This window comes from Macadamia integrifolia, chromosome 11, assembly GCF_013358625.1.
Source record: "Macadamia integrifolia cultivar HAES 741 chromosome 11, SCU_Mint_v3, whole genome shotgun sequence".
Taxonomy (NCBI): Eukaryota; Viridiplantae; Streptophyta; class Magnoliopsida; order Proteales; family Proteaceae; genus Macadamia; species Macadamia integrifolia.
In genome coordinates this window covers 3,385,062-3,409,643 of record NC_056567.1, presented here as the reverse complement: position 1 = coordinate 3,409,643, position 24,582 = coordinate 3,385,062, and the positions used below count along the sequence as shown (strand labels likewise).

The following is a 24,582-nucleotide window of genomic DNA, read 5'->3' as shown; positions in this document are numbered from 1 at the left end:
CGAATTTGTTAACTATGATCTCGACTTCTGGACAGGTCCGATGGGGGCATACTTGTCCTATCAGACTTGCTTTGCTCCTATTAGGTTTTGGTTCTATGTTTGGGGGTATACTTGTAATCTTACTCTATATCTTTAATAAATACGATCTAAGAGACCTGCGATCAGCCATTTTGGACTGATCGCAGGCTGCTCTCACATTGGGACTGTTTTCGATTTCTCCTTTCTTCTCTTCTCTTCTTCTTCTCTTTTCTGGTTTCTGGTTTTGGCTACAACCGCCTACAAGGTTTTAATATTGTAACATGGTATTAGAGTAGGTCTAAATCAAATCAATTGGCTACGCAAGAACCATTCTGCTGATTTTGACCTTGCGGCAATCTTCTCTGGTGTGCAGCCACCTTTTTGCTGCATCTACTACCTGGTTTTGACCTAGTTATCATGATATAAGTACAACTAGGTCTCTTCACTATTACTAATTGCTTCGGATGTGTACTGGTTGAGGTAGAGACTTCTCCCTCCCTGTTTTTATGGCTGATGTCCCTGTTTCTGCAGTGTATACTGCTGCTGCCCCTGTTTATGGGCTTATTTACTGTTGATATTGAAGTTGCTGCTGTCCGCTGCTTTGCCACCTTATGCGGCTAGTGTTTTGAAGTTGACTTGTGCTCATTCTCAGGCAGAATCGACCCCAAACAGCAGCGTCATTCCCTTAAAAAAAAAAAAAAAAAAAAAAAAAAAAATCAGTTTTGTGCTGTGTTAGTACTGCTCTGGCTGCTGGCTTTCAGATCTAAAGATCTTCATGGCTGAGACCAAAGACATGCCTACTCCTACTACTGCTACCCCTATTACTGCCTCTTCTACCTCGGACAACATTAATATCCAAATTACCTCCGTTAAGCTCAAGGGTAATTCCAACTACCTCCTTTGGGCTCAATCAGTGAAGGTGTACCTGATGGCCAAGGGAAAACTCAAGTATACTATTTCTGATCCACCCTTATCTTCAGATACTGGTTATGATGATTGGTTGAAGGAGAATGCTCTTATTTTAATTTGGTTATGGAACAGTATGGAACCTGATGTGGCTGCCAATGTCATGTTCCATTCTACTGCAAAGGGAGTATGGGATGATTTGCGAGAAACATACTCTCAGGAAAAGAACATGACAATAATTTATGATATTTATGAGAAGCTGTTTCAGTTTTGCCAGTCTGACAAATCTCTTTCAGAGTATTACAGTACATTCAAGGGAATGGTGGAAGAACTCAATGTTTTCCAGCCCTTGACTACTGATATTGACAAGCTGAAGGCTCAGCGTAATGAATTTTTTGTCTCCAAGTTCTTGACTGGTCTGAATAATGATCTGAAGGCCGTGAAGGGTCATTTACTTGCGAGTGACACGGTTCCTACTTTGAATGATGCTTATTCTTGCTTGCAGCGCATCACCTCCTCCACTAAGCCTGATCAGCCTTCCAAAGACAACTCTGCTTTTGTTGCTAACCATGGTCGTGGTCGCGGTCGTGGGGGAGGACGTGGCTCTGCTGGTAGAGGTCCTACTGGACAGCCATCTGATCGTGCTGCTCGGCAATGCACATACTGTGGGAAGCCTAACCATTCGGTTAAGACTTGTTGGGCAAAGCATGGCAAGCCAGAATGGGCAACCCAGTTGGCCAATCATGCAATGTCGGATGATGGTACTGACAAGTTCAGTGCTACCATAGTTACTTGTGGTTTTTCTCAGTGTTATTCTGATCACTTTGTATTTGTTCGTCGCAGAGGTGAAAAACTGGTTGTTTTGGTAGTATATGTTGATGACATTATTTTGACTGGTAATGATGAGGTAGGAATTTTTGAAATAAAAAATTATCTCCAGCACCATTTTTAGACAAAGGATATAGGCCAACTTCATTATTTCCTTGGGATTGAGTTAATCCGCTGCAAGAAAGGGATTAGTCTGTCTCAAAGGAAGTATGTGGTAGATCTTCTATCTGATACTGGGATGCTTGCATCCAGACCCGTTGATATTCCTATGGACCCTCACCAAACGTTTGGTGTGGATGATGTTGAACCCCTCCAGGATGTGCATCAGTACAAGAGCTTTATTGGAAATTTGATTTATCTCACTGTGACTCTCCCTGACATTTCCTATGCCGTTGGAGTTCTTAGTCAGTTCATGCAGTCTCCTCAAAAAGCACGTTGGGATGCTGCCGTTCGTGTTCTTTGCTATTTGAAGGGTTCTCCTGGAAAAGGTTTGATTTATCGTCATAATCGGCATATGGATCTAGTAGGGTATTTTGATGCTGATTGGGCTGGCTCTGCAAGTGATCGGCGATCTACTACTGGTTACTGCACATTTGTTGGAGGTAATCTTATTACGTGGCGTAGCAAGAAGCAGACTACTATTGCCCGGTCTAGTGCAGAAGCAGAGTACAGAGCTGTGGCTCTTACCACTGCTGAGTTGATGTGGCTGCGGTCGTTACTCTTGGAGTTGATTTCCAATGACAAAGCCAATGAAGAAGTATTGTGACAACCAAGCTGCAGTTTACATTGCTAGTAATCCAGTCTTCCATGAGAGAACCAAACACATAGAACTATAGAAGTGGACTGCCATTTTGTTCGTGATGTTGTTCTAAAGAAGCTGATTGAGACTCCGTTTGTTCTTTCAACGGATCAGTTAGCTGACATGTTTACTAAGTCTTTGTTTGCTCCTAGTTTTCGCAATGGCTGTACCAAGTTGAGCATGGGTGATGTGTATGCTTTAGCTTGAGGGGGAGTGTTGAACTATCGTTGTTCTCAAAACAACGCTAATCCCTATAAGGGATTAGCGACTTCTGGACAAGTCCGATAGGGGCATACTTGTCCTATCGGACTTGCTTTGCTCCTATTAGGTTTTGGTTCTATGTTTGGGGGTATACTTGTAATCTTACTCTATATCTTTAATAAATACTATCTAAGAGACCTGGCTGGACTGATCGCAGGCTGCTCTCACATTGGGACTGTTTTCGATCTCTCCTTTCTTCTCTTCTCTTTTCTGGTTTCTGGTTTTGGCTTCAAGGTTTTAATATTGTAACATGTTTGTTGCTTGGGTTCTGTTTCTAGGGGAAAATCCTTACAAAAGAGAAAAGGATGGCAGACTTGGAATAATGTTTTTATATAAGTCTTTGCAATCATAAAATTAACTATGAGTAACTGCTAGATATATCTTATTAATTCTGTAAGGATGAGGATTCAACTGCTAATTAGTAACTCTTATGTTCTTTTTTATTGAAAATTCACATACACAATTCTATATATATGTTATGTTCAGTATAATTAGTATTAAATAAAACTTTTTTTTTAGTCTCATCCATAGAAATGATATGGTGCAACCAGCTGTTATTAGGGGCTACTTTTACGGCAAAAGAACACTTATGTATTAAAAATTTAAGATTAATATAGATTTTCCAATATGCCAATTCTAATTGATATTGATGCTGCAATGACTTTGATTGGTACTTTGCTACTGTTGTTTTATTTGTTTATGATTGGATCTCTCTTTTTGTTTGATCCAGGTGCCAGAGAACTGTTTAAAATGCTGGATATAGGTTCCCTTGATATAGGGGATTATCTTGGTACTTTCTATATAACCTTATTCTTTCTACCCCCCCCCCCCACCGTTGTTCTTATTTCTTCTGCAATTTATAGTTAGCTCTTCTTGATTTCTCATCTTTAATCCTTTTCATCATTTGTAGCAATTGGAGCAATCTTTTCTGCGACCGACTCTGTTTGCACCTTGCAGGTATGGAAATCCTTAAGAATCATTACTGCCATTTAATCTTAATTAGTAGCCCATTCAAATAAATTAATTCTGTCTGATGTTGCAGGTGCTCAATCAGGATGAGACGCCTTTACTCTATAGTTTAGTATTTGGGGAAGGTGTTGTTAATGATGCCACATCAGTGGTACTCTTTAATGCAATTCAGAGCTTTGATCTCTCGCACATCAACTCCAGCATTGCTTTGCAGTTTGTTGGCAGTTTCCTTTATTTATTTCTGACAAGCACCATACTAGGAGTAATTGTGAGTCTCTCTCTCTCTCTCTCTCCATGCGCATCTGGGTCACCCTTCTGGAACTCATATTGACATTCACTCCTGCAGGCTGGATTGCTGAGTGCATTCATTATCAAAAAGTTGTACTTTGGAAGGTATGCAAATGCCATGCTTTTAATTTTTCCTCATTTTCTGTTCCTTGTTTTTTTTTATTTTGGATATTTTATTCCTTGTTTACTGCATGTTCCCATCTGTAACAGCTATGGTGTATCTGTATTTCTTAGCATTTTTTTTTTTATGGTAGAGGGTGACTAAATTTTTGTAAGGAAATTTAAGGTAAGATAACAGTGTACCAACTCAGCAATGGGAGTGGAGGTCCTCCCTAGCGTGGGATTCACTGGCATTCCCGAGTGCTGACTGCAGAGTCACAGAGGATATGCATGCAGGGCTGGTGTCCTCCATGCTGACAGCTCCCTTCTGAGTGTCTTGCTACAGCTACCTTCCTCCTGCTGATTCATGTGCATCCTGTTTGTTCTCCATACTGAGTGTCTTGCTACAGCTACTTCAGAACCTTTTCTCCATAAAAGCTAGCGTAATGTAGATCATTGGCTTCATGTGTTTATTGTCTTGCATGTGAAAAATAAAAATACTGGAGGATGATACACAATGAATTTCCTATTTATTTTCTGTAAATACTCTCATAGCTAATGTTCTTGCAACTTCCAGGCATTCTACTGATCGTGAAGTTGCACTTATGATACTCATGGCCTACCTATCTTATATGTTGGCTGAGGTAAAAAACTTCCTAACTTTTTGCCTTCAGGAAGGCTATTTTCTGGATTAATTTCCAAAAAAAAAAATCAGTGCTAGCAAAAACTGATGACTTAAATTTGTATTGCAGCTGTTCTATTTAAGTGGTATCCTCACTGTATTCTTCTGTGGTATTGTCATGTCCCACTATACTTGGCATAATGTGACTGAGAGTTCAAGAGTCACCACCAAGTATGTTGAATCTCCTGACAATTATCCCTTTACAATTGAAATCTGTTACTGTTCATGTAATCTTGTTTTGCCATGGTTTAAACTATTTATTAACTATAAAATTGGTCTGCTACTATTTTTTGCAGGCATGCCTTTGCGACATTGTCATTTATTGCTGAGATATTTATCTTTCTTTATGTCGGTATGGATGCACTGGACATCGAGAAGTGGAGGTCTGTAAGCAATAGGTATGGTTGATATTCCCTCTGATGTCAAGCTGCTGATAGTTAGACCTCTAGTTGTAATGTAAGAATAATTTTTGATAAGACCAATCCACGTGGAGCTATGTTCGTCTTATTGTCCCTTGCCTTCCACTTCTGTTTTTAATTTTGAATTTCAACTACCATATTTTTAACTTACAGGATTATTTAGTTTATAAATTGCAAAATAGAGCTGGCTAGTTGCAGATCATATATATATATATATATATATATTTATATATAATTTAATTTATTTTGTTTCATCCTTAATTTTTATTATGCTCTTTGTAGTCCTGGAAAATCAGTTGGAGTGAGTTCAATACTCCTGGGCTTGGTTCTGGTTGGAAGAGCAGCTTTTGTCTTCCCGTTGTCATTTTTATCCAACTTATCTAAGAAGTCTCCTCATGAAAAAATTCACATCAAGCAGCAAGTAAGCTGTTGATATTTATTTTTGGTTGGATTTTAATTGTTCTGAACAGATTGATCATTGATGTACTAATTGGCAATTTTGGTCCTGCAGATCACAATATGGTGGGCTGGTCTCATGAGGGGGGCAGTATCTATGGCACTTGCTTATAATCAGGTGAAATTTGTTAAATATTTCTGTTTTATAGTAGGGATAAAATGCAAGGATGACAGGTTTGTCAAAGCAAAAAGTTCAGACAGCTCAACCACCTAATCACCCAGAGCAATAAGGAAACTGAGGACTTGCTTCCTTCTGCTTGCTTCACTGGTCCAATATTGAGGAAGGAAAGAATTAAAATCTGCAGGAAGTAAGGAAAAACAAGTAGCACATTCCCCTGAAGGGTAGTGCAATAAAATTCTATTGTCTAACTAGGTTGATGGATGTCCTATCTTTTTTTTTTTTGGGTAAAGGATGTCCTATCTCTACGCCACCTTCCGGTTTAAAGAAGCACTTGCTTCTAAACTGTGTTCCCAATTCCATGTTTTTCTGTATTCTTGAAAATGGACCACAGATAGGTTATGATTTTTGTTTGATCTGGGAAAACTGATATCCCCCCCCCCCCCCCCCCCCCCCCCCCCCCCCCCAAACCTCTGAATTGGCTTGAGAGAATGTGAAGTGGTTCTCTCTATTTCTGTCTATCTTCTTATTTCTGAAGCTATATGATTTTGTTGCGATGTTTCGTTATGGTTCATTTAATGACTTTTTCCCATTCTTTTTTTCTCTATTTTTGGTTCATATGCAGTTTACTCGGTCGGGCCATACTCAATTGCGCGAGAATGCCATCATGATCACCAGCACCATAACAGTTGTTCTTTTCAGTATGGTGGTAAGATTGTCATACCTTAAAAGATTACTATATATAGGCTTTGTATTTGGCAAGGACTCTAATCCTTTCTCCTTATGTGGTTCAGTCTGGGTGTTTTGTAACTTTTGTAATCTAATTTAGGCAATTAGGCAGCTGATACGTCCTTGTGAAAGTGCATGTGCATGAGGTATCATATACATGCAATTCCATGGTAAGGCTACCTAAGGTGGTTGAGATAGTTATATGGATTGCTCTATCCTTCAGGTAGGGTCTGTTGTTGGCTTTAGGATAGAAAGAGTTGGTTTTTAGTGTCATGGGCTGTGGGAAGTGAGAATAATTTTAACTTAATAAGCAGAGTTGTTTTGGGGTCAATGGTCCATTGTAATCACTGATGTATTTAAAGAGTTGTCGTAATGGAGGAAACATGGAATCATATTGTTATCTTCCTTTGAAGATATTGGAGGATCAGTTCCCCTTGAAAAGAACCAATTGGAGAGTTGGGGTTCCTCTCAAATTGAGCCCACTTGGATAGTTTTGGTTCCTCCTTGAATTGAACCCAACAGTTTAAATTTGTAGGAACTTAACAGTGGCCCAGAGAAAATGGGTATTCATGGCTTAGACATGTTGGACTGTTGCGGTGTATGATGACATCCATCATATGTTTTTGCTCAATCTGTAGTGTCTACAAGGACCATAACCACAGTTCCTTGAAAAAAGAACTTCTGGGGAGAGTTGTGTATGAGCTTTGCTACTATAAAATTTCCGGTCCTTAATATAGTTTATTGGGTTATAGTGTTGATGGTTTCTTGATTTTCTTAGTGGAATTAATATTTCTTCTTCTTTTGTTTTACTCAGGTTTTTGGGTTGTTGACTAAACCTCTAATCAGGCTCCTGCTGCCTTCAAAACCCTTGAGCAGCATTCTGTCCTCCGAGCCATCGAGTCCGAAATCCTTCATCACCCCACTTCTTCAGAATGGGCAACATGATTCTGAAGTTGGTGGACATTATATCCCGCGCCCAACCAGCTTACGCATGCTTCTAGCCACCCCATCAAAGAGTGTCCACTATTATTGGCGTAAATTCGATAATGGCTTTATGCGTCCTGTGTTTGGTGGCCGAGGATTTGTACCCTTTGTCCCTGGCTCACCAACTGAACGGAATATCCAACAATGGCAATGAGAAGAAAATTGAGGAAGACAAGGTAATCAATGAATCTCCTCAGAAGACCAAACCATTTCTGTTCATGTCCTGTCCGCTGTGCAATGTTTGTGTGTTTAAGATTATATATGTGTGGTAGTGCTTCGAGTCTGGGGGGTTTTTGTTCTTCCTGGGCTAGTTGTAAATATTCTTTCTTCTTTTGCATGATCGACCTGTTTATGTAGTGGTTGTCCAGTATATCCTTACCACTTCCATTTCGTACTAATATTTTTGTAAGATATGAGTGGTGTAAACTTTCCTTCCTATCAAACGGGTTTTATATATTTTATCATATGTAGTTATGTATTATGTTCATCATATCTAATGGTGCGCACACAAAGAGAACGAGCTGCTATTCAAACCATGAGGATTGCTGATTTGGTAACCGATATCGAATATTGGGAGGTTGATTGTTAGAACTATTAACTCTTACTAATATTAGGCAAAAAGAACACTACTTGATAGTGCATACACCCATACATATGGGAAAGTGAAATCAGACTGTCAAAAGATGCCCCCTCCGGCTCCATGTGTCTAATATTATTGTTAAATCTTAAATTAAGAAATTGGATCTAGACTCAGATTTAATAGCCAATTTTCAGAGAAGTTGGTAATTTTGCAGGTTTTCCAAAATAAGTTGGTTGTTTCAAATTTAAGGAGAACATTCTCCAAGTGCGGATCTCAGATTACTCGGGGGTTACCTTGTTCATCTCCATAAATCTAAGGATCAGAGAGTGATCCTATGACTCAGGCTGAGATGACTGTCTGCGCTCTATTGAGAGGAGCCAGAACCAAGGTGAAATTGATTTATTTATGGAAAGGCAAGTTTTGTGATCATGAGTAACCTTCGTAAATTTCTTTTACAATATATAGTAATTTCATTTTTTATTTAATATTTAATTTTTCTTTTCAAATCAAAAGATGCATCTGATTGTAAAGAAAATAAAAGAAAGTAGGGGAATGAAAATAAATCAACACAAATATAATTTTTTTACAATCATTACTTAATATCATTGTTCATAGCAATAAATGATTGCTTCAAGGACGAGATATCAACCAATAGAAATGTGGGCTGTGTAGAATTAGGATATAAATCACTAAATAATAATATTTTTCCTAGAGGGAGAGAGAGGGGGGTAAATATTATTTCCATTTTGCCCTCAATTTTGGAAGGCTGTTGTAAACAACCATACCAATATTATTCATAGAACGTAAACTGCTTTACAAGACGATTCTTCCACCACTAAAAGGGGGGTGGGGGGGGGGTTGTTAAGTGCTCCTTAATATACAAAACTACATCAGTTATCACCAAATCCGATTACAAAATCACCATAATAAACAGACCGAGATCTTATACCACCATAATTTTGACCTTACAGGTGGATAAAAAAGGTCATTTCCTCAGAATTTCTAACTAGCACAGGACTTGTATTCTCCAGTTTCCTTTCGGGATGAGTCATCTCTTCAAGAGTGCAGAATATATCCAAGAGCTACACCAATAAGTCCGATCATACAAACAAACAGAAAGGGGAAACCCACTTTAACGCTTCTCACACCATTCTTCTTTCTCAAAACAGCCTAACAAGGGGAGACAACAGCAGAAATCTAATCAGGAAGAATTGCAGTCGCAGAACTCTTGGAAGACAAAATTGCACTTAGGTAACGTTACAAGGAAATTAAATGATGATTATCTATTTACCACGGGGGTCCAATTGGTGTTTTTTTTTTTCGGGGGTGGGGGGGTGGATGATAAAAAAGGCAGAAACCCATAAACAAGCAGCTTCATTTATAATTTATGCTTAGTCAAAGAACACGAACCAAGCAGTAAGATGCTGCCAAAAAAAAAAAAAAAAAAAAGCAAAATTGCAGGGAAGGAACAACATAAGTAATTTGCCATAGCAGCAACGGATTCCAGAATCAAGCCAATTTCTTGGGAGGTTTGTGGATCCAAACTCTTTTAAGTTGTTCAAAGTACTTTAGATTGATTGAATCATGGTGTAACTGGAATTCTGCTGGACAATTTGAGCTCAAGCATCACTAGAATAACAAACTAACCAAAAGTAAAATATCAATTTAAAAACCTCCCAATTCGTTGACTTCTTCAGTTAGTGCAGTCACCAAAACTAAAATAAATAACAGACACATCTACTCACCATACAGGAGGACCTTTCACCAAATCATCAATATTTTATCTCATGTTTCACATAATTAACTCCTAGTGGTGGACAATGAGTTGAGTGGAAGATTTTCAGGGTTTAAACCTTCAGTCACGACCATACAAAAATAACGAAAATGTCAGAAGGGTACAATTAGAAAATTACTCACAAGTTCTTGCCGCAATGCTTCTCTCTCTTGAATGATTATGGTCTTCTCCGCTGTTAGCTTTGCAATGGAAGTATTAGCCTGCAAGGCATATCCGACACCTTCATCAATATTATTCTGCAGGTTTAGGGAGGAGACTTACCATTGGTAAAAGCAATACTAGTGCGCAATCATGTGGAAGTGCTCTCCATACGCAAAGAAAATAAGCAAAGATATGTTAAGCCTTTCCCAGGCAGATCAACCAACCAACCCTTTGCAAGGACATCACAAAAATCCATTCACAGATCACAAAAGCACATGGGAGAAATCAAGAAAGCAACCAGTCAGAAAGCCTCAACTAATAATTCTCCTAACTTGGAAACAAGTTGTAAGGCTTACTGACCTCACTAAGCTTTAATTTCCATTCATTTAGCTTTGAATTCAACTCCTCAGTAGCCTTAGCCAACTTCTGCTCCTTGTTTTCCTTCGCTAGTTTCAACTCTATTTCCTTTAATAATTTCAACTCCTCCACACTCTTAGCTGGTTTTGAATCCACATCTTTACTAGGTTTCAACTCCTCCGCACTCTTAGCTGGTTTTGAATCCACATCTTTACTAGGTTTCAACTCCTCCACACTCTTAGCTGGTTTTGAGTCCACATCTTTACTAGGTTTGAACTCCTCCACAGCAGCAGTAGCTACCTGGTGGGGGTGGGGAATAATTGTCATGTGAGGCAATCTGATGACATCTTCTGTAAGACCAACTGAAGAAACAAGTTCTCTAATATAATTTGTATAGCTGAAACCCCTTTTGAAACAAGAGGCTTACAAGGATATACCAATACTCAATTCCTGGTTGATTTGGAAAAACCCCAATAATCCAATCATAAATGAAACCTAAGCAACTGAACAAAAAATGGAAAAGAAACATGTTAAAAAAAAAATGTTCCACTATGCCGCCACCTAAACATAGTTTGGGCTTGCTTAACTTCAAAGATCCATGAATGAATGAAACACTGCTACCAAAGTCATTGTAGGAAAGAACAGTTTTGAAGTAGGACAAATGCAGTAAAACCATTGCTGTAAAAACAGAAGGTGCACCACAATTGGCAAATGCATCCCCATGGAAAATGTCCTCAATGGTATTTCAGAAAAATTAGGAGCCAAAACTCCAATGGAAAGGAGGAAAAAATAAAATAAAAATTATGCCTGTGTCCTATCTGCCACCAATGGAATAATGCAATTTACCATATGAGATGGTGGATGGTTTTCAACTCCATTGAGTATTTGGTCTGTTGAAATTGAAGCTTCATGTGCTGAATCCAGCTTCAAGGTTCCATTAATAGGTTGTAGTACTGGCGAATGGGCTGGGCTAACAAGAACCACTTTCAACTTATTCTCTTCAATATATTTGAAACCATCCTTCATGAACTGTCGAAGTCAAAGAAAACAATAAGAAACACAAATCACAATTTAAATAAAATTGCAACTACAAAAACTTACCGTGCTAGGTGTAATATCCTCCTCTGTTGTCCCAAAGGGAACAATTGTGCTCTGGATTAGGAATTTATCTTTACACTGCATATCAGGTGGAGCTTCCCGTTGAGCTTGCATTGTAACTGTTTTGACACCAAATGCAAATTGTAAGAATTAGATTTAAGACCATGCACCTATCTAGTCAGTAACACGACATACAAGAGAATAAAAGCATTACAAGATAAATGCTACCTTCTGTGATATCTTCAATAACATTATTTCTAACTTCAACATTCTTTAAATATATGAGACACCAAATAGAATTCATAACTATAGAATAAGAAAATGTACAAGATCATTGTACGATCCACAGACATCAGTCATCAGGAATATATGATTCACAAAACTTACAAAGAGCACATCAACTCCAAACTGAAAACCAGGTGACAAAAGTTACAAAGAGAGCATCAGTTCCACATAAAGAGCGAGAGACCAACAACATGAAAAGGGGAGTAACAATTAATGTGTAACATGATGTAGTTCCACTGTTCTTCCTCTAAGGGTTGCAATCATTTTATTTATGCAGGAAATTCACATCAGAGCTGGAACAGTGTGGTGCTATTTCTATTATTCATAACATCTATTTAAGCAGCGCAACTCTTACATCTTAATTAAATAAATAATGTGTTCTTGGATACTGTAGATGCCAACCTATGATTAAGTCATCGCCACTGAAATTACTATGATTGACAAAGACCTCCTCTTTCTGTTTTGCTAAGTTCAAGGAAGTTGTTGTCCACAATTTATAATGAAAATCAGAAATTGAGGGTGGACCTAGGTGAAAAGGTAAGGTTGCTCCATTGTGACCAAATGGTCACAGGTTCATGTCAGGAAACAGCCTCTCTGCGAAGCGGAGGTAAGGCTGTGTGCATTATGTCCCTCCGCAGACCCCACAGTGGCGGGCACCTCGTGCACTGGGTACACCTTTTTTTTTTATAATCAAGTTCAGAAATAATTACATTTTTTCCTAGGCAAAAGGTTCCTTGAACAGCCCACATAAGAAGGCTTTCCTGTATGGGACTGATGCAGTAGAAGAACAAGAGGAGGACCAACTGACCTGAGATGGTGTTTCCTTGTGAAGTTAGGTGTTCAATCACAATTCTGGTCAATGTTAGAAAATAGGAGTTATTGACTGTTAGACTCATAATGATGGCAGTAATTGAATCGATCTTTTTACCACTTTGAATTTCGAATGTCTACTTAGTCCAAGATGAATTCAGAGTTCTCAAAGCTGTGCGATAGCATGGTGCAAGTCAATCTTAGTTAGAGTTTTTGTTTCCCAATTTAACTTAGTAATTGGTCCTGGTCCAAATCAAGTCTACCAGTCCAGTTCAAATATTATAAATAGATGTATAGGCATAAGCCTCACTCTGTCTCTCTCTCTCTCCCCCACACCACCAAAAAAAAAAAAAAAAAAAAACACAATTTAGGTGTTAATAGAATTCAGTTTTCTACATAGATACCATGGACTCAGTGCAAGTCTCAGTGGATTTTCATGTTCAACTTTGTGGATTCCAAGAGGGTTTCTGGTGGATTGTTGTGGCCTATTCTATCTATTCTACTCTGATATCTTATCCATCAACCACAAGAATCATCTGAATCAAGTTTTCTGACACCAGTGGCACCCCTGCTTTCATTCAAGTTTTCTGGTTGCTGTCTCCTACAATAATTCTCAGCCTACTGATCAGATTGGGCTCAAGATTTGCTGACAAGTTTCTGATAATCTACTCTTTGTAATTCTGATTTCTTCATTGAGAACTATTAACTAGAATTCCAGCTCCAGATCTGCAACTCTGTTTTCCTTGTTGTAACTAGGAATACTCCGCAAATGCCCATACTAGAACTTTTGCTGAGATTTTCTGCAGACATATTCTACTGATATAAGAACAGCACTCAACCAAACCTATAGGCCTTTCTCATCTCACTGTTCCAAGTTATTGATTTCCTTGCTAAGCGGCTCTATTTGTCTCTTTTGGTGATCCTGGTTCTTCTAGTTCGGAACTTTTGTTGCATCATGTCCACCAAATTGTGCCACATAAAAGGGTGATATGGGCCATATGGCAGTCCCAACTTCCGACTGTTGGATAGATAGGGTATAGTCTGAACTGCGCATGTGTAGGCCATGCATCGAATTTCAGATCCTACTCAATTATATACCCCTCCCATGTATTTGGCATTCTCCCTCATTCATCCGTCCATCTGTTCTCAACCATTTTCCAAAAAAGTTTCACGACCCTTTTTCCACGGCCAATTACTTCTGGCTGAGCTTGACATATAATAATAAACATACCTTAAGCCCTACCTGTCCACAAAATTTCGGCCCCTCCAACCCACCCCTGGGAGTTATTAGGGCCATACAAGAAACTCTTCCTATGCGGGAGTGGGCCAAACTAAAGCCCTTTTTCTAGAAAGTTTATTATTATTTTTTCCTTAATACGGTTCAGTAAAATGCATTCAACTGAAACAAATGGAAACCGAAAGAAGAATAAGAATGAGTTTATTTATTTTTTTGGTGGGGGCGAGAGAGCAGAGGCTGATGAAACAGCTCCATAAGGTGGAGTTACTGAACCATATTTAAGCGGAGGGAAAATACCTGTAAAATTACAAGTTGAACTTGGCCGGACAATGCCAATGTTGGGTTGCACACAATAGTTCTTTGGAGATGTAGTTTTAACCTGCCAATATGACGATTGAAATAAATTAGTTTCCATCAACCTTTCTCTAGGACAAAGATTTTTCGTCCATTAAATTGAGAAGCTGCATTACACAGCAACAAGAATTTAAAGATTAAGTAGGTGTAGGATACATTGTACAATATCTAGACTTTGAATTTCATAATAACACCCTTTTTCATAATGTAAGTACAGAGATAATTAAAAAAAAAAAAAAAAAAAAAAGGGAGGGGGGGAATAACAAAGCACAAAACTCAAGAAACATATACATTTCGTGAGAGGAAATGCAGCCTTCAAGGACACATGAATTTACAAGAGAAAAGTAGGAAATTCTGAAACTAAAGCAATGTCATGAAATTCATGTAAGAACTTATTCACACCTTGAAAGCAACATACTGACTAGAGTTGTTGACAAGTTGGATTGAGCACGAACTTCGCTTCTTCAGCTCAACTAGCAAAAGTGAAAATATCCAATGCCAGATTCATCAGCTTTAAAATATACGTGATAATTAAAGATGTATAGAACAACATTGCAAAAGATACAAAATAACAACATTATTTTCCCGCATTTATAAACATGAACCAAAAGGAAGAACAACTACATCACATTGTCCAAAGAAGAAAAGAAAAGAATAAGCAATGCAGCTCATATAACTTTGATGACTTGTAAAAAATCAAATCAAATGGTACTAATTGAAAGAAGCTAGATTAGAGAGTTTTAACATCTGAACAACATGTGGATAAACTAACAATGGATTGAGTAACTTCAAATGACAACATATCACAAGCAGGACATTGATGCAGTGATGGAGGACATCCACAAGTAATATCAGGGGCCCACAGTCCAAGACCCCATACCAGTAAACAATCTTTAGGTGTCACAATTCAGGCTTCTTACGCTCATTCAGATAATTAGAGTGAATATTTCGATTTTGACCAATTCCGTCTAATTCCAATTCAGGCGTTTTGAAACCCTGGTCTTACCCACGCACTAGGCACCTTCAGCAAGTACTCCATTTGATCAACAGAATTGCCTATGAGATGTCCTGGACATTGAAGATTTTTTCCTTTTCTAGGCAATATTTGTACGATAAACTTAATCTGAGTTCAATTTGTACTCTGAGAGCCAAAAAGAACTTTACACTCTACTAGTTGAACCATTTCCCTTGTCCGAAAGGCTATTCAAATCTACTTGATATCTTCGTTATAAGAATAAGGATGAAAGTTGAGTTTGAAAATGTAAAGTTCTATATTCACTTGTTGCTCGTAACGGAAAAAGGCAAGTGATCTTAAACCAAGCCAGAAATATAGAATAAACAACATGGAAAGATCTAGCTTTCGTGAACTTACACGTGAACTTAAGCTCGTGGGGTTGAATACCCAAAAGCTCCGTATTCATGATTCTTATTTACAGGGAATCTAAATCGATCTCCTCAGCAATCTGTGATCGAAATCCAAGCCTTTTGACCTGCAACAACAAAATGGACAACAGAATCAAAATTTTCACGTTTAGAAATCGAACTTTAAGTAGATATTACTAGCCGAACAACACCATATTACCCAAAGAAGCCTCCAAATTCTGACTCATGCAAATGGATAACAGAAATAACTGTACAACTCACAAAAGTGTTCGTAAACGAACGAGAACACAGTAACAAACAGTTTCTATTAATCTGCTGCAATAGCTTGCCGATCTCCAAAGGAGAAAACCTTCAAACTCAGTTCAATATTCACTCAAACTTATCCGGGATTTGTGAAACCATTAAATCCTCGAAATCTCACTGATGCAAAGCAAGAAACAGAGCGTTCGTGAATGAACGAGTACACGCCACAGTTGCTTCGCAAATCGTCTTTGTTCTACTCAGTGGCAATAACCTGCAGAGCGCATTAGAAGAACACCTTCAGATTCCATTAAAAAACCACTAAAACTATCCCGGAAATGCTGAAATATCAGTACCACAATTTCCAAAAGCAATTCCAGTAGGATCATCCGAATGCCAAACTCAAATATCATAATAAAAAGAAAGAGATAGAGACGGTTAACGACAACAAAGAACCCTAGTTTAGGAAATACCTACCGGTGGAACGTCGCTGTAGCGACGAATTGAAGGAAGACGAGTCGTTTCGGTTATGAAACGTCAGATCCTTGGTGGAATCATGAAATGAAGAACCCTAAGTTGCAGTTACAGAGTTGAGTAGAGAGAGATGCGTTCGCCGAGCGCCAGTTGGACCAGAAGATTCTGAAGGAGTGAGTGAACGCTACGTCTGGAGATTATGGAGAGAGGACGATAGTCCACACCGGCTCGGCTGGATGAGCCACCGAAAGCCGGGGTTTTACTATCTGTAGTTCAGTACGGACTTCTTCTTGTTCGTTCGTGTTTAGAAACCGTCCGATTTGTACTTGAGGACATCATCCGTTGCAGAGGATGAAACGGATTCGAATCTAACGATCCATCAACGATAATCAAATGCAATCAGACGTTTCAAGAAAGGGGAGAGTGGTTAGCGTTAGACATTAGAATATTAGATTGACTCAGAAAGAAAACTTTTCTCAGTGTAGAGAGAGAGAGACAGAGAGAGAGAGAGAGGGAAAGTAGAGAGAGAAGGGGAGGCGAAAGTAGAGAGAAGCAGCGGCAGGCGGCGGCTAGTCGTAGTTGGTTCCACGTTTTATAGGGTCCCACTCACACGTGTAATAGATCTCGCAACGCCACGTCAATGACATTGACGGGATCATTAGAAAAAGGTTTTTAGATTTCCCAACTCATTCTATATTTACTCAAAACTCTTCTATCGTAAACTTTTCTTTTGATTCTCCCCCATCAGGCCTCAACTTTGTAAATTTTCACAATTCTATATTCCCAAGTTACCCTTTGTACCCATTCCTCTCTTCAACGGATCAGGTTCACGGGAATGTTCTCGTACATCTCTGGTCGTGGATTTAGAATCTGTTAAATAAAGAGAGAGAAAATTGATTCTAAATCCATGGACCAGGGTCATTCTCGTACGTGAATCTAATCCACTCTATTTTCTGAGAGCGAAACAAATGATTCAAACTGCTCATACGGTAAATAGGTGCCATGTGTCCAACCTCTTTGCAGAGATAACTGAAGTATTTCCTAGTTTTGAAGAATTTGAAATTATTTATGGGGCGAGTGGTAGCAGCACGTACGTATTGTAATCTTATTTTCACTTTCTTTAAATATAAACCGTTCATTTAATATGAATTAATCTAGGGCGAGTGGTAGCAGCACGTACGTATTGTAATCTTATTTTCACTTTCTTTAAATATAAACCGTTCATTTAATATGAATTAATCTAAACCATCAATTAATTTTCTATATTGTAACCGATTCCCAATTTTTAGGATGGAAAGATCCGGTCATTCTTATCTTTAACCTGCTACGAAGGTCACAGCATGGGTGAGTGACCGCACCAGTTGGTACGTAACTGTTCCAACTTCTTCCATTCCAAATATTAAGGGAGAGAGGATACCAAAGGTTTTCTTTTCTCTCTCTCTCTCTCTCTCTCTGGAAGAGAGAATACTGACGGTTATCTTCTCTCTCTCGCTCTTTGGAAGAGAGAATACTGACGGTTTTCTTCTCTCTCTCTCTCTCTCTGCAACCTTTTTTTTCTCTCCATCAATGGTTTCTCTATAGAACTAGGCCTCTTTTATGTAGACGATCCGTCTCCATCTCGCTAATTTTTTTAATTTCTCAACACAATGCCAGGTCACACAAATTGGGTCTAAGCAATCCATGGAAACAGAAGATAGAACATAGAAATCAGGTATTTACCTTCACTTGTTCTGAACTTACTTTTGCAAAGTCTGAATTTCAATTTTTTTATTTATGTATGGTGTACGAAATCAAAGAAGGAATCAAACCTCCCGGCCTGCTCCTTATTTCCATCTTTCTCGTCTCCAGTCTTTTTCTAAATATTACAGGAAACACCTTGGTATCAATAATAATAGAAAATCAGAACATAAAAAGTTCAAAGACTTTGTAATGGCACCATTGCCTGCTGATGCAGTGCTAGTTTCAGTGTGATATGGAATCACTATTACTAAGAAATAAACTTCATGGTGACTAAAAAAAATAAAAATACTTACATTAGTTCATAGCATGAACACAGCATGGCTGACAGGGGGAGTATTGTTTCAAGATGTTGTCAAATGACTCAAATTATACTGAAAGCTACAGAAATGCCAATTATTAGACTGTGTTACAACCTCATGATTCTTCTCATCTCTTGCAGAATAGTTTGGAACAATGTGTGCCTGTTAGAGTCATCCGTGGGCATGAATCTACAAGTAATTATTGTGGAAAAGTGTACACATATGATGGTTTATACAAGGTGGATGACTGCAAACTATCTTTTAAGTCTATTACATTCTACTTTTGAGTTTTGATGCATTAAATGTTTCAGCAAGCAATGCTGAAATGTCTATGCTCCCTGCCATATGAACTCTGTCTTAGGTTAAATAATAGAGAGAGTTTGTGAGTTCTTATTCTTGAGGCTTGCATTGCATCTTAATTAAAGCTTTAATTGCAATGGAATGGCATATAAAGCACGAGTTCTTGCAGGGACTCTCTTGTAAAAGGAAATTGAAGACCCAGAAAGTGGATTGTGAATCACTGGACCATCTATTTATGCATTATCTGCTAGATTATTTGGTCATTTGATGCACTTTTATCATTACTATCTCTGCTGTTACTTGCTTCCTCTGCCATACCTTCTTTTACCAATTTTGTAGCTACTATTTTTTGAATTTTTTTGAATTTTATATGGAATGGCATATAAAGCCTGCTTTTGTTGCTACTGTTCTGTATGGAACATTTTTTTTCTAATTGTAAATAAGGTCCTTTTGTTGCTACTATTTTTTGATTTTTTTTCAATTGTAGTTAGATCATTGGCTGTCTAGACAAGCTTGCTTTAGTTCTTTGTTAAATCCTAGTCTTTTTTTAACTTCTCAGGTTCTTTTTCTTCACATCTTTTGCTCTCTTGCTAGATGTATCCATCTCTCTTCATATCTTCCGTTTTGTACCACTGGTTTAGTGTTCAGCAGCTCAGCAGAATAGGGCTCTACCAATATCCCGATTGAAGAAGTGGTTTTTATTTCATTCTACAAGTAAGCATTACCTCCTTTCAAAAATTTTATATTATCTTTCGTTACTGAGTTGATTATTTGTTAAAATTGAATTTTTATTTTTCTGTTCAACCTCTGTTTTGAATTGAAACTTCATGATAGAACTGAATGTTAAGGTGTATGATATAGGTAGAAAATGTGAGTAGCTTGATAAAAAAAAAAAAGTAGTGGTGTTGGTGAAAGGGATGGTTATAGCTATTATTGTTTTTAGCGAAGATTAGCATTGTTCAATTACTATGAATCAAATTTCTTTAATAGCCAAACTAGTAGTTAAATTATTAAGCTTATTAATTTACAAAATTAATTATTGCGATTTTTTCAGTATTAAATGATTTAGTCATATTTATTACAGGTTTCCGCAGTATAACTTTTTTTTGGGGAAATGGAAAGGAATTGGTTAGATGAGCAGTCATTAGTGGGTCATGTTCCTTTATCGATTGGTACTACTCGTGTTTCAGATGCATATGAAGTATTTGATTTGGAAAACAATCGAATGAACCATAGTACAATTGGGCAGAGTGACGAATTGATTGTTGAGAGGGAGAATCATAGCACATCCAACGAAGAAGAAAATGATGTGCATGATGATAATTCCAGTCCCGAAGAGGAAGAAAATAATTTTGTTCAAAGTGATGAAAATGGGGGTGGCAGCACATCTTCTGGGTCTACTTATGAGGAGGTTACCAACGATGAAGCCATCAATTTGGGCTTGGAAGGGGATGATCAGATCCCACTTTCAAGAACTTCCATTAATGAATGGGAACCATTTGTTGGCATGGAATTCGAGACTGAGGATGATGCATATAGCCACTATAACAACTATGCAAGGCAGATGGGTTTTTCAGTACGAAAATTTAGGGTGGAACGCTCAAGAGTTGATAATCATATCCTTGCTAGGTCATTTGTTTGTGCAAACCAAGGTGAAAAATGGTGTAATGATAAGCGGCGGAGGGGATTGAATTATACACCTCGTGCAACAAAGAAAACCAAATGTGAAGCCGTAATGAGGATCAAGTCCAGGAATGGAAAATGGGTGGTGGATCTTTGTGAAACAGAGCATAACCATCCAACAGTGAATCCGAATGATGCATTTAGACTTCGGTCGCACCAGAAAGTTACTAGAAGTACAATGCAACTAATGCAACACCTGCAGAGGTGTGGGGTAAGACAGTCACTAATAATGATAATTCTAAAAGAGTTGGCTGGTGGAGAGCAACATGTTGGTATAACTGAGGACCGTTGTAGGAATATGTTTAGGACCAAGCGTAGAAAGTCTATAGGGGTTGACTGTCAACAAGCCATCAATTATTTAGATAGAAAGCGCGCTACAGATGCAGGGTTCTTTTATGCAATCCGTGTCAACGAGGAGCAACAGTTGACAGGGATTTTTTGGATAGATAGTCGTGCACGAGAACAATATAAGAAGTTTAGTGATGTAATTGTGTTTGACACAACTTACAATAAAAATAAGTACAAATTTCCATTTGCTCCATTTACTAGTGTTAACCATCACATGCAGTGTATATTGTTCGGTTGTGGCTTAATAGCCGATGAAACGAAGGATTCATTCATATGGCTTTTTCAGACGTGGCTTCAAGCAATGCACAACATTCATCTAAAAGCAATATTCACTGACGAAGATCCCGGGATAATGAGAGCTATCCGGCATGTATTTCCATCTACTGTCCACCGGCTATGTGGATGGCATTTGGAGAAGCATAGGATCATTCACATGAGGCCTTTATTTAAGAAATATACAGATTTGAAAGCAGTATATAAAAGTTGCATTAATGATTCAAAATCACCATCTGAATTTGAGGCGAGATGGCTTAGTATGATTCAGAGGTATAATTTAAAGGAGCATAAGTGGTTGAGGAGGCAGTACAAAATACGCATGCATTGGGTGTCATGTTATTTTGTTGATACTTTTTTTGCTGGTATGAGCACGACACAAAGAGCGGAATCAATGAACAATTACTTTAAAGGTTTCTTCACTCCTTCCACCCCAATTAATGAATTTGTGACACAATATGAAGAGGCTATTAAGAAAAGACGGGAAAAAGAAGCTAAGGCAGACTTCGGTTGCATCACCTCAACTCCTTCTTGTCGTACATCCCATAAAATTGAGAAGCAAGCCGCAAATGTTTATACGGCAAAGGTGTTCAGGGTTTTCATGGAGGAGTGGTATGCATGTTTTGGTCTTGAGCTCAGGCAGTGTGATTGGGAAATCTCAGTTAAGAGGTACGAGGTGTTTTCGTTGGATAGGGATCAAGAGAATAACGTGCACCATGTGCTAGACAACCAAGAGGCCGAAATTACCACTTGTGATTGCAAGATGTTCGAGCAAAAAGGCTTACTCTGCAGGCATATACTTAAAGTGTATGTGAAAACTGATAGATCCCAGATTCCCCAACAATATATTTTGCCTAGATGGTCCAAATCTGCCCTATATGATAGCAGTGGGACAGGACATGTTGAGGGCTCATCTGAAGAACAACCCCTACCTGTGTGGAAACTTCATGACATTGCTAACCGGATAGCCACTGAAGGATCTCTTTCCCAAGAGAGGTTTGATGTTGCACTAAAAGTTTTGAGTGAAGGTTTAGAGGAGGTGTTGAAATTGGAACCAGTTGTTGGGTCTTTTACTTTCAATTTGGGATCACATTGCAGCATTGACATATCTTTGAATCAGGACTGTCCTTCTGCCATGGATCCGAGACAGTGCTCTACAACGAGAGGGAGGCTTAAAAATTCTCGTCTGAGGTCAGTGACGGAGAATATCTCTAGCAGAAGGGCTTACCATTGCTCAGGTTGCAATGGTATAGGGCATAACGTGACGAGGTGTAGTCGGGTGAGAGTCTTTATCTTTCTTCCTCACATGTTATTGTTAAATAATTATAGTATTTTTTCAATTTCTTATTTGTCACTAACATTAAAAAAAAAAATCTCCTCTAAATCTGTTAGGTTAATGCAAATACTGAGGATGCAAATACCCAATTGCTCAATCAACCAATGCAAATAGATTTGAACAGTAATACTTTGTTTTTGCCCTCCTTTTTTATTTCTTTTAATTATATTGAGATGCCATATCTTAGTATCATAACAAGTTTTTGATTCTTTTGTAGATCCTCCCAATAATGAATGGTACCACTCGAGTCAATCTGCATAGACCGTTTACTAAGGTAATGCTCATAATGTTGTTTTCTTGTTCTTTTATCTCAATAGTGGCTGACTCTAAAGATATCCCATTTATATTGTTCTGGTCTGCTTAAAAGATTGCATATACAACAAATTCTTGTTGCATTTATATTGGAACCTGATTAATGTATTCCAAACATTACTTCAACAAGGATACATTCAAACCCATAGCCTAGAAAATCCAAAAATGTAGTGGGTCGTTTAAATAGAAGGGATTGATTTGTAGAGTTCAGAAGACTTTGAGACCCTCAGGTTGAATTCCTTTGAATGCCTAGGGTGGTCCAAGCACTCCAAACCTGCTGAAATTGAATTATATCTATCTATTATGTACTGGTTAATGATACGGGTACTGCACATTGATTTCCATTGACATTTTACTTGAATATATTTGCTGTTTAGTTTTCTTTTACTTAATTTTAGCCAAGTAATTAGCAGTTTACATATCATGAACATGAAACAGCAGCAAAACTTGGGAGGGAGAGGAGGTCGTGGCATGTACATGAGGACTGCACCAGATAGGATATTGGAGAAGGTGACGGAGAGCGTAAAGGGTGCAGAGGAGGCGTGTGCTGGTGAACCAACAAGCAGGGAGTGTGCAACGGTGTGGGATGAGGTGGAAGAGGTGAGTGCAACAGCCATCCTTGGTAGACGAAAAAAGAAGAAAACCTACCCACTGGAGGCCTACTGCAAGGACAACCCCGCTACTGATGAATGCCTTACCTATGAGGATTGAGGCCCTCTTGGCCTTATCTCTTATTCTTTCTGTTATTAATTCATAATCTACTTGAAAGTGCAAAATTCAATTATTCAAAAATTTTGTATTTGATTTTTGTCCAACTCCAAGGTACTTCGATGGATTTCCATATTACTTCACAGTAAAAATATTGACTGGGATTTGGGATTCCCACAAATAGGAGTTGAACACCAGAACAAGGGTCTGAACAATGGATGTGGTAACTCCCTCCCTAACTGAAACTAGTCAATTAGCTCTTTTACTTACTGATGAATCTAGGAGACAGCACTGAGTTTAACAGTTTACTATTTAGGGCACACACTTAGTCAGCCACTCAGTTATTGTTCATATTCTACTTGGACTCAACTCTTATAGTCTACACCTGATTGAAGCTTGAATTTTCATGACTGGCCATGAATATTTTGATCAATCTTGGCGAAATTTTCTATTTTGGGAAATAATTCTTGTTGTTTTGTATGGACTGGAATAAGGGACAATCAATTAATATTATCAGGACCAGCAGGGTCCAATGAGTCAAGCTACACATTATCCATTTATCTTGTGGGTCAGCAAACCCAATTTATGGCCACTCATGGCCATGGGTTCTTAAACCTAGACACAACCTGCAAATGAGAAGTGCACATCTTTTTCATCCTTGAAAAGATAAAATAGTTCTTGTCGAACAAAGATTGCATGTCATGAATCCATGATCCATCATTTAGTCTCTTGAAATCTAACAATTTTAGATTGTAGGTGAATCTTTAGCTCAAAAATGGAAGAGCACCTGGGACTTTTCCCAGGGTATGATGGTTCGAATCCATCAAGATTCTTGGAATTCTATAGCTTGGTTGTGTGGTCTGTAAGTATATTTTGGTTTTATTATTGTGCTCATCCTTTATTTCTATTTATGTTTTCCACAATGATGTCTTTGGTTCTTGCAGCCAATGTTTTCACAGGGTCAGTTTGTTGAATTGATACTGTGCAATTAACTTTGTTCTAGGTGTAGAACCCTGCTATTTCTATGTTAACCTGGATTATGATACTAGGGGGTAGAGAGATGTGTGAAGTTTTTCACTATTGGTCTCTACTTTTATCTCTTGTTACTGTCTGTGTTTGTCACTAGTTCAATATGATATATCAGCTGAAGTTCCTTGATTCAGTTACAGCTGGACTAAGTGTCAAAAAGGTAGCGAACTTTGAATTCTTGAGAGTTGATGAGCAGGTAGCCCTACCAGCGGTCAGGATGGAACATTGAGCAATATCTGGCCTA

The 24,582-nt window shown here is 38.3% G+C and overlaps 3 protein-coding genes and 1 long non-coding RNA gene across 6 annotated transcripts in view; 3 read left to right on the top strand and 1 right to left on the bottom strand.

Annotated features, from left to right (window-relative positions):
- The window catches only part of LOC122094159 (sodium/hydrogen exchanger 2-like), a 12,289-nt gene extending 4,269 nt beyond the window's left edge, over window positions 1–8,020 (top strand). Inside the window, exons 5-15 of the mRNA XM_042664857.1 lie at window positions 3,543–3,602; window positions 3,723–3,769; window positions 3,855–4,049; window positions 4,128–4,174; window positions 4,746–4,812; window positions 4,921–5,021; window positions 5,147–5,248; window positions 5,552–5,690; window positions 5,781–5,843; window positions 6,469–6,552; window positions 7,387–8,020. Coding sequence (XP_042520791.1) covers window positions 3,543–3,602; window positions 3,723–3,769; window positions 3,855–4,049; window positions 4,128–4,174; window positions 4,746–4,812; window positions 4,921–5,021; window positions 5,147–5,248; window positions 5,552–5,690; window positions 5,781–5,843; window positions 6,469–6,552; window positions 7,387–7,710 — 1,229 coding nt within the window. The 3' untranslated portion in view covers window positions 7,711–8,020. The remainder of the gene's footprint in view (window positions 1–3,542; window positions 3,603–3,722; window positions 3,770–3,854; window positions 4,050–4,127; window positions 4,175–4,745; window positions 4,813–4,920; window positions 5,022–5,146; window positions 5,249–5,551; window positions 5,691–5,780; window positions 5,844–6,468; window positions 6,553–7,386) is intronic.
- An 839-nt stretch (window positions 8,021–8,859) lies between these two features.
- On the bottom strand, window positions 8,860–16,803 carry LOC122094160 (vesicle-associated protein 1-1-like). Of its 3 annotated transcripts, none has more exons than XM_042664860.1 (10): window positions 16,314–16,803; window positions 15,858–16,110; window positions 15,586–15,703; window positions 14,616–14,686; window positions 14,157–14,238; window positions 11,531–11,646; window positions 11,276–11,458; window positions 10,433–10,729; window positions 10,054–10,131; window positions 8,860–9,306 (listed from the first exon to the last, which is right to left on the bottom strand). In XM_042664860.1, the coding sequence occupies exons 3-10, from the start codon at window positions 15,632–15,634 to the stop codon at window positions 9,193–9,195; spliced, it is 990 nt and encodes a 329-aa protein (XP_042520794.1). In that variant the 5' UTR covers window positions 15,635–15,703; window positions 15,858–16,110; window positions 16,314–16,803; the 3' UTR covers window positions 8,860–9,192. The 3 variants fall into 3 exon arrangements, with proteins under 3 accessions (XP_042520794.1, XP_042520793.1, XP_042520792.1); XM_042664859.1 differs by having other exon boundaries at window positions 15,796–16,110; window positions 16,310–16,802; XM_042664858.1 differs by having other exon boundaries at window positions 15,796–16,110; window positions 16,314–16,802.
- A 2,960-nt stretch (window positions 16,804–19,763) lies between these two features.
- Window positions 19,764–22,129, top strand: LOC122093924 (protein FAR1-RELATED SEQUENCE 5-like). Its single transcript, XM_042664480.1, has 2 exons — window positions 19,764–21,981; window positions 22,074–22,129. The coding sequence occupies exons 1-2, from the start codon at window positions 19,764–19,766 to the stop codon at window positions 22,127–22,129; spliced, it is 2,274 nt and encodes a 757-aa protein (XP_042520414.1).
- A 41-nt stretch (window positions 22,130–22,170) lies between these two features.
- On the top strand, window positions 22,171–23,455 carry LOC122092633. Its single transcript, XR_006144244.1, has 4 exons — window positions 22,171–22,232; window positions 22,346–22,412; window positions 22,507–22,563; window positions 23,040–23,455. It is a non-coding gene; the product is annotated as an uncharacterized LOC122092633 (long non-coding RNA).
- Window positions 23,456–24,582: the final 1,127 nt, after the last annotated feature.

Coding starts and splice junctions, on each gene's coding strand:
- LOC122094160 (XM_042664860.1), bottom strand. CDS start 15,634: ATGAATACGGAGCTTTTGGGTATTCAACCCCACGAGCTTAAGTTCACG. Junction 14,239..14,615: donor GTCAGTATGTTGCTTTCAAG/GTGTGAATAAGT, acceptor TCATATTGGCAG/GTTAAAACTACATCTCCAAA. Junction 11,647..14,156: donor TTCAACTTGTAATTTTACAG/GTATTTTCCCTC, acceptor GTGTCAAAACAG/TTACAATGCAAGCTCAACGG.
- LOC122093924 (XM_042664480.1), top strand. CDS start 19,764: ATGGAAAGGAATTGGTTAGATGAGCAGTCATTAGTGGGTCATGTTCCT. Junction 21,982..22,073: donor ACTAAAAGTTTTGAGTGAAG/GTTTAGAGGAGG, acceptor TCTTTGAATCAG/GACTGTCCTTCTGCCATGGA.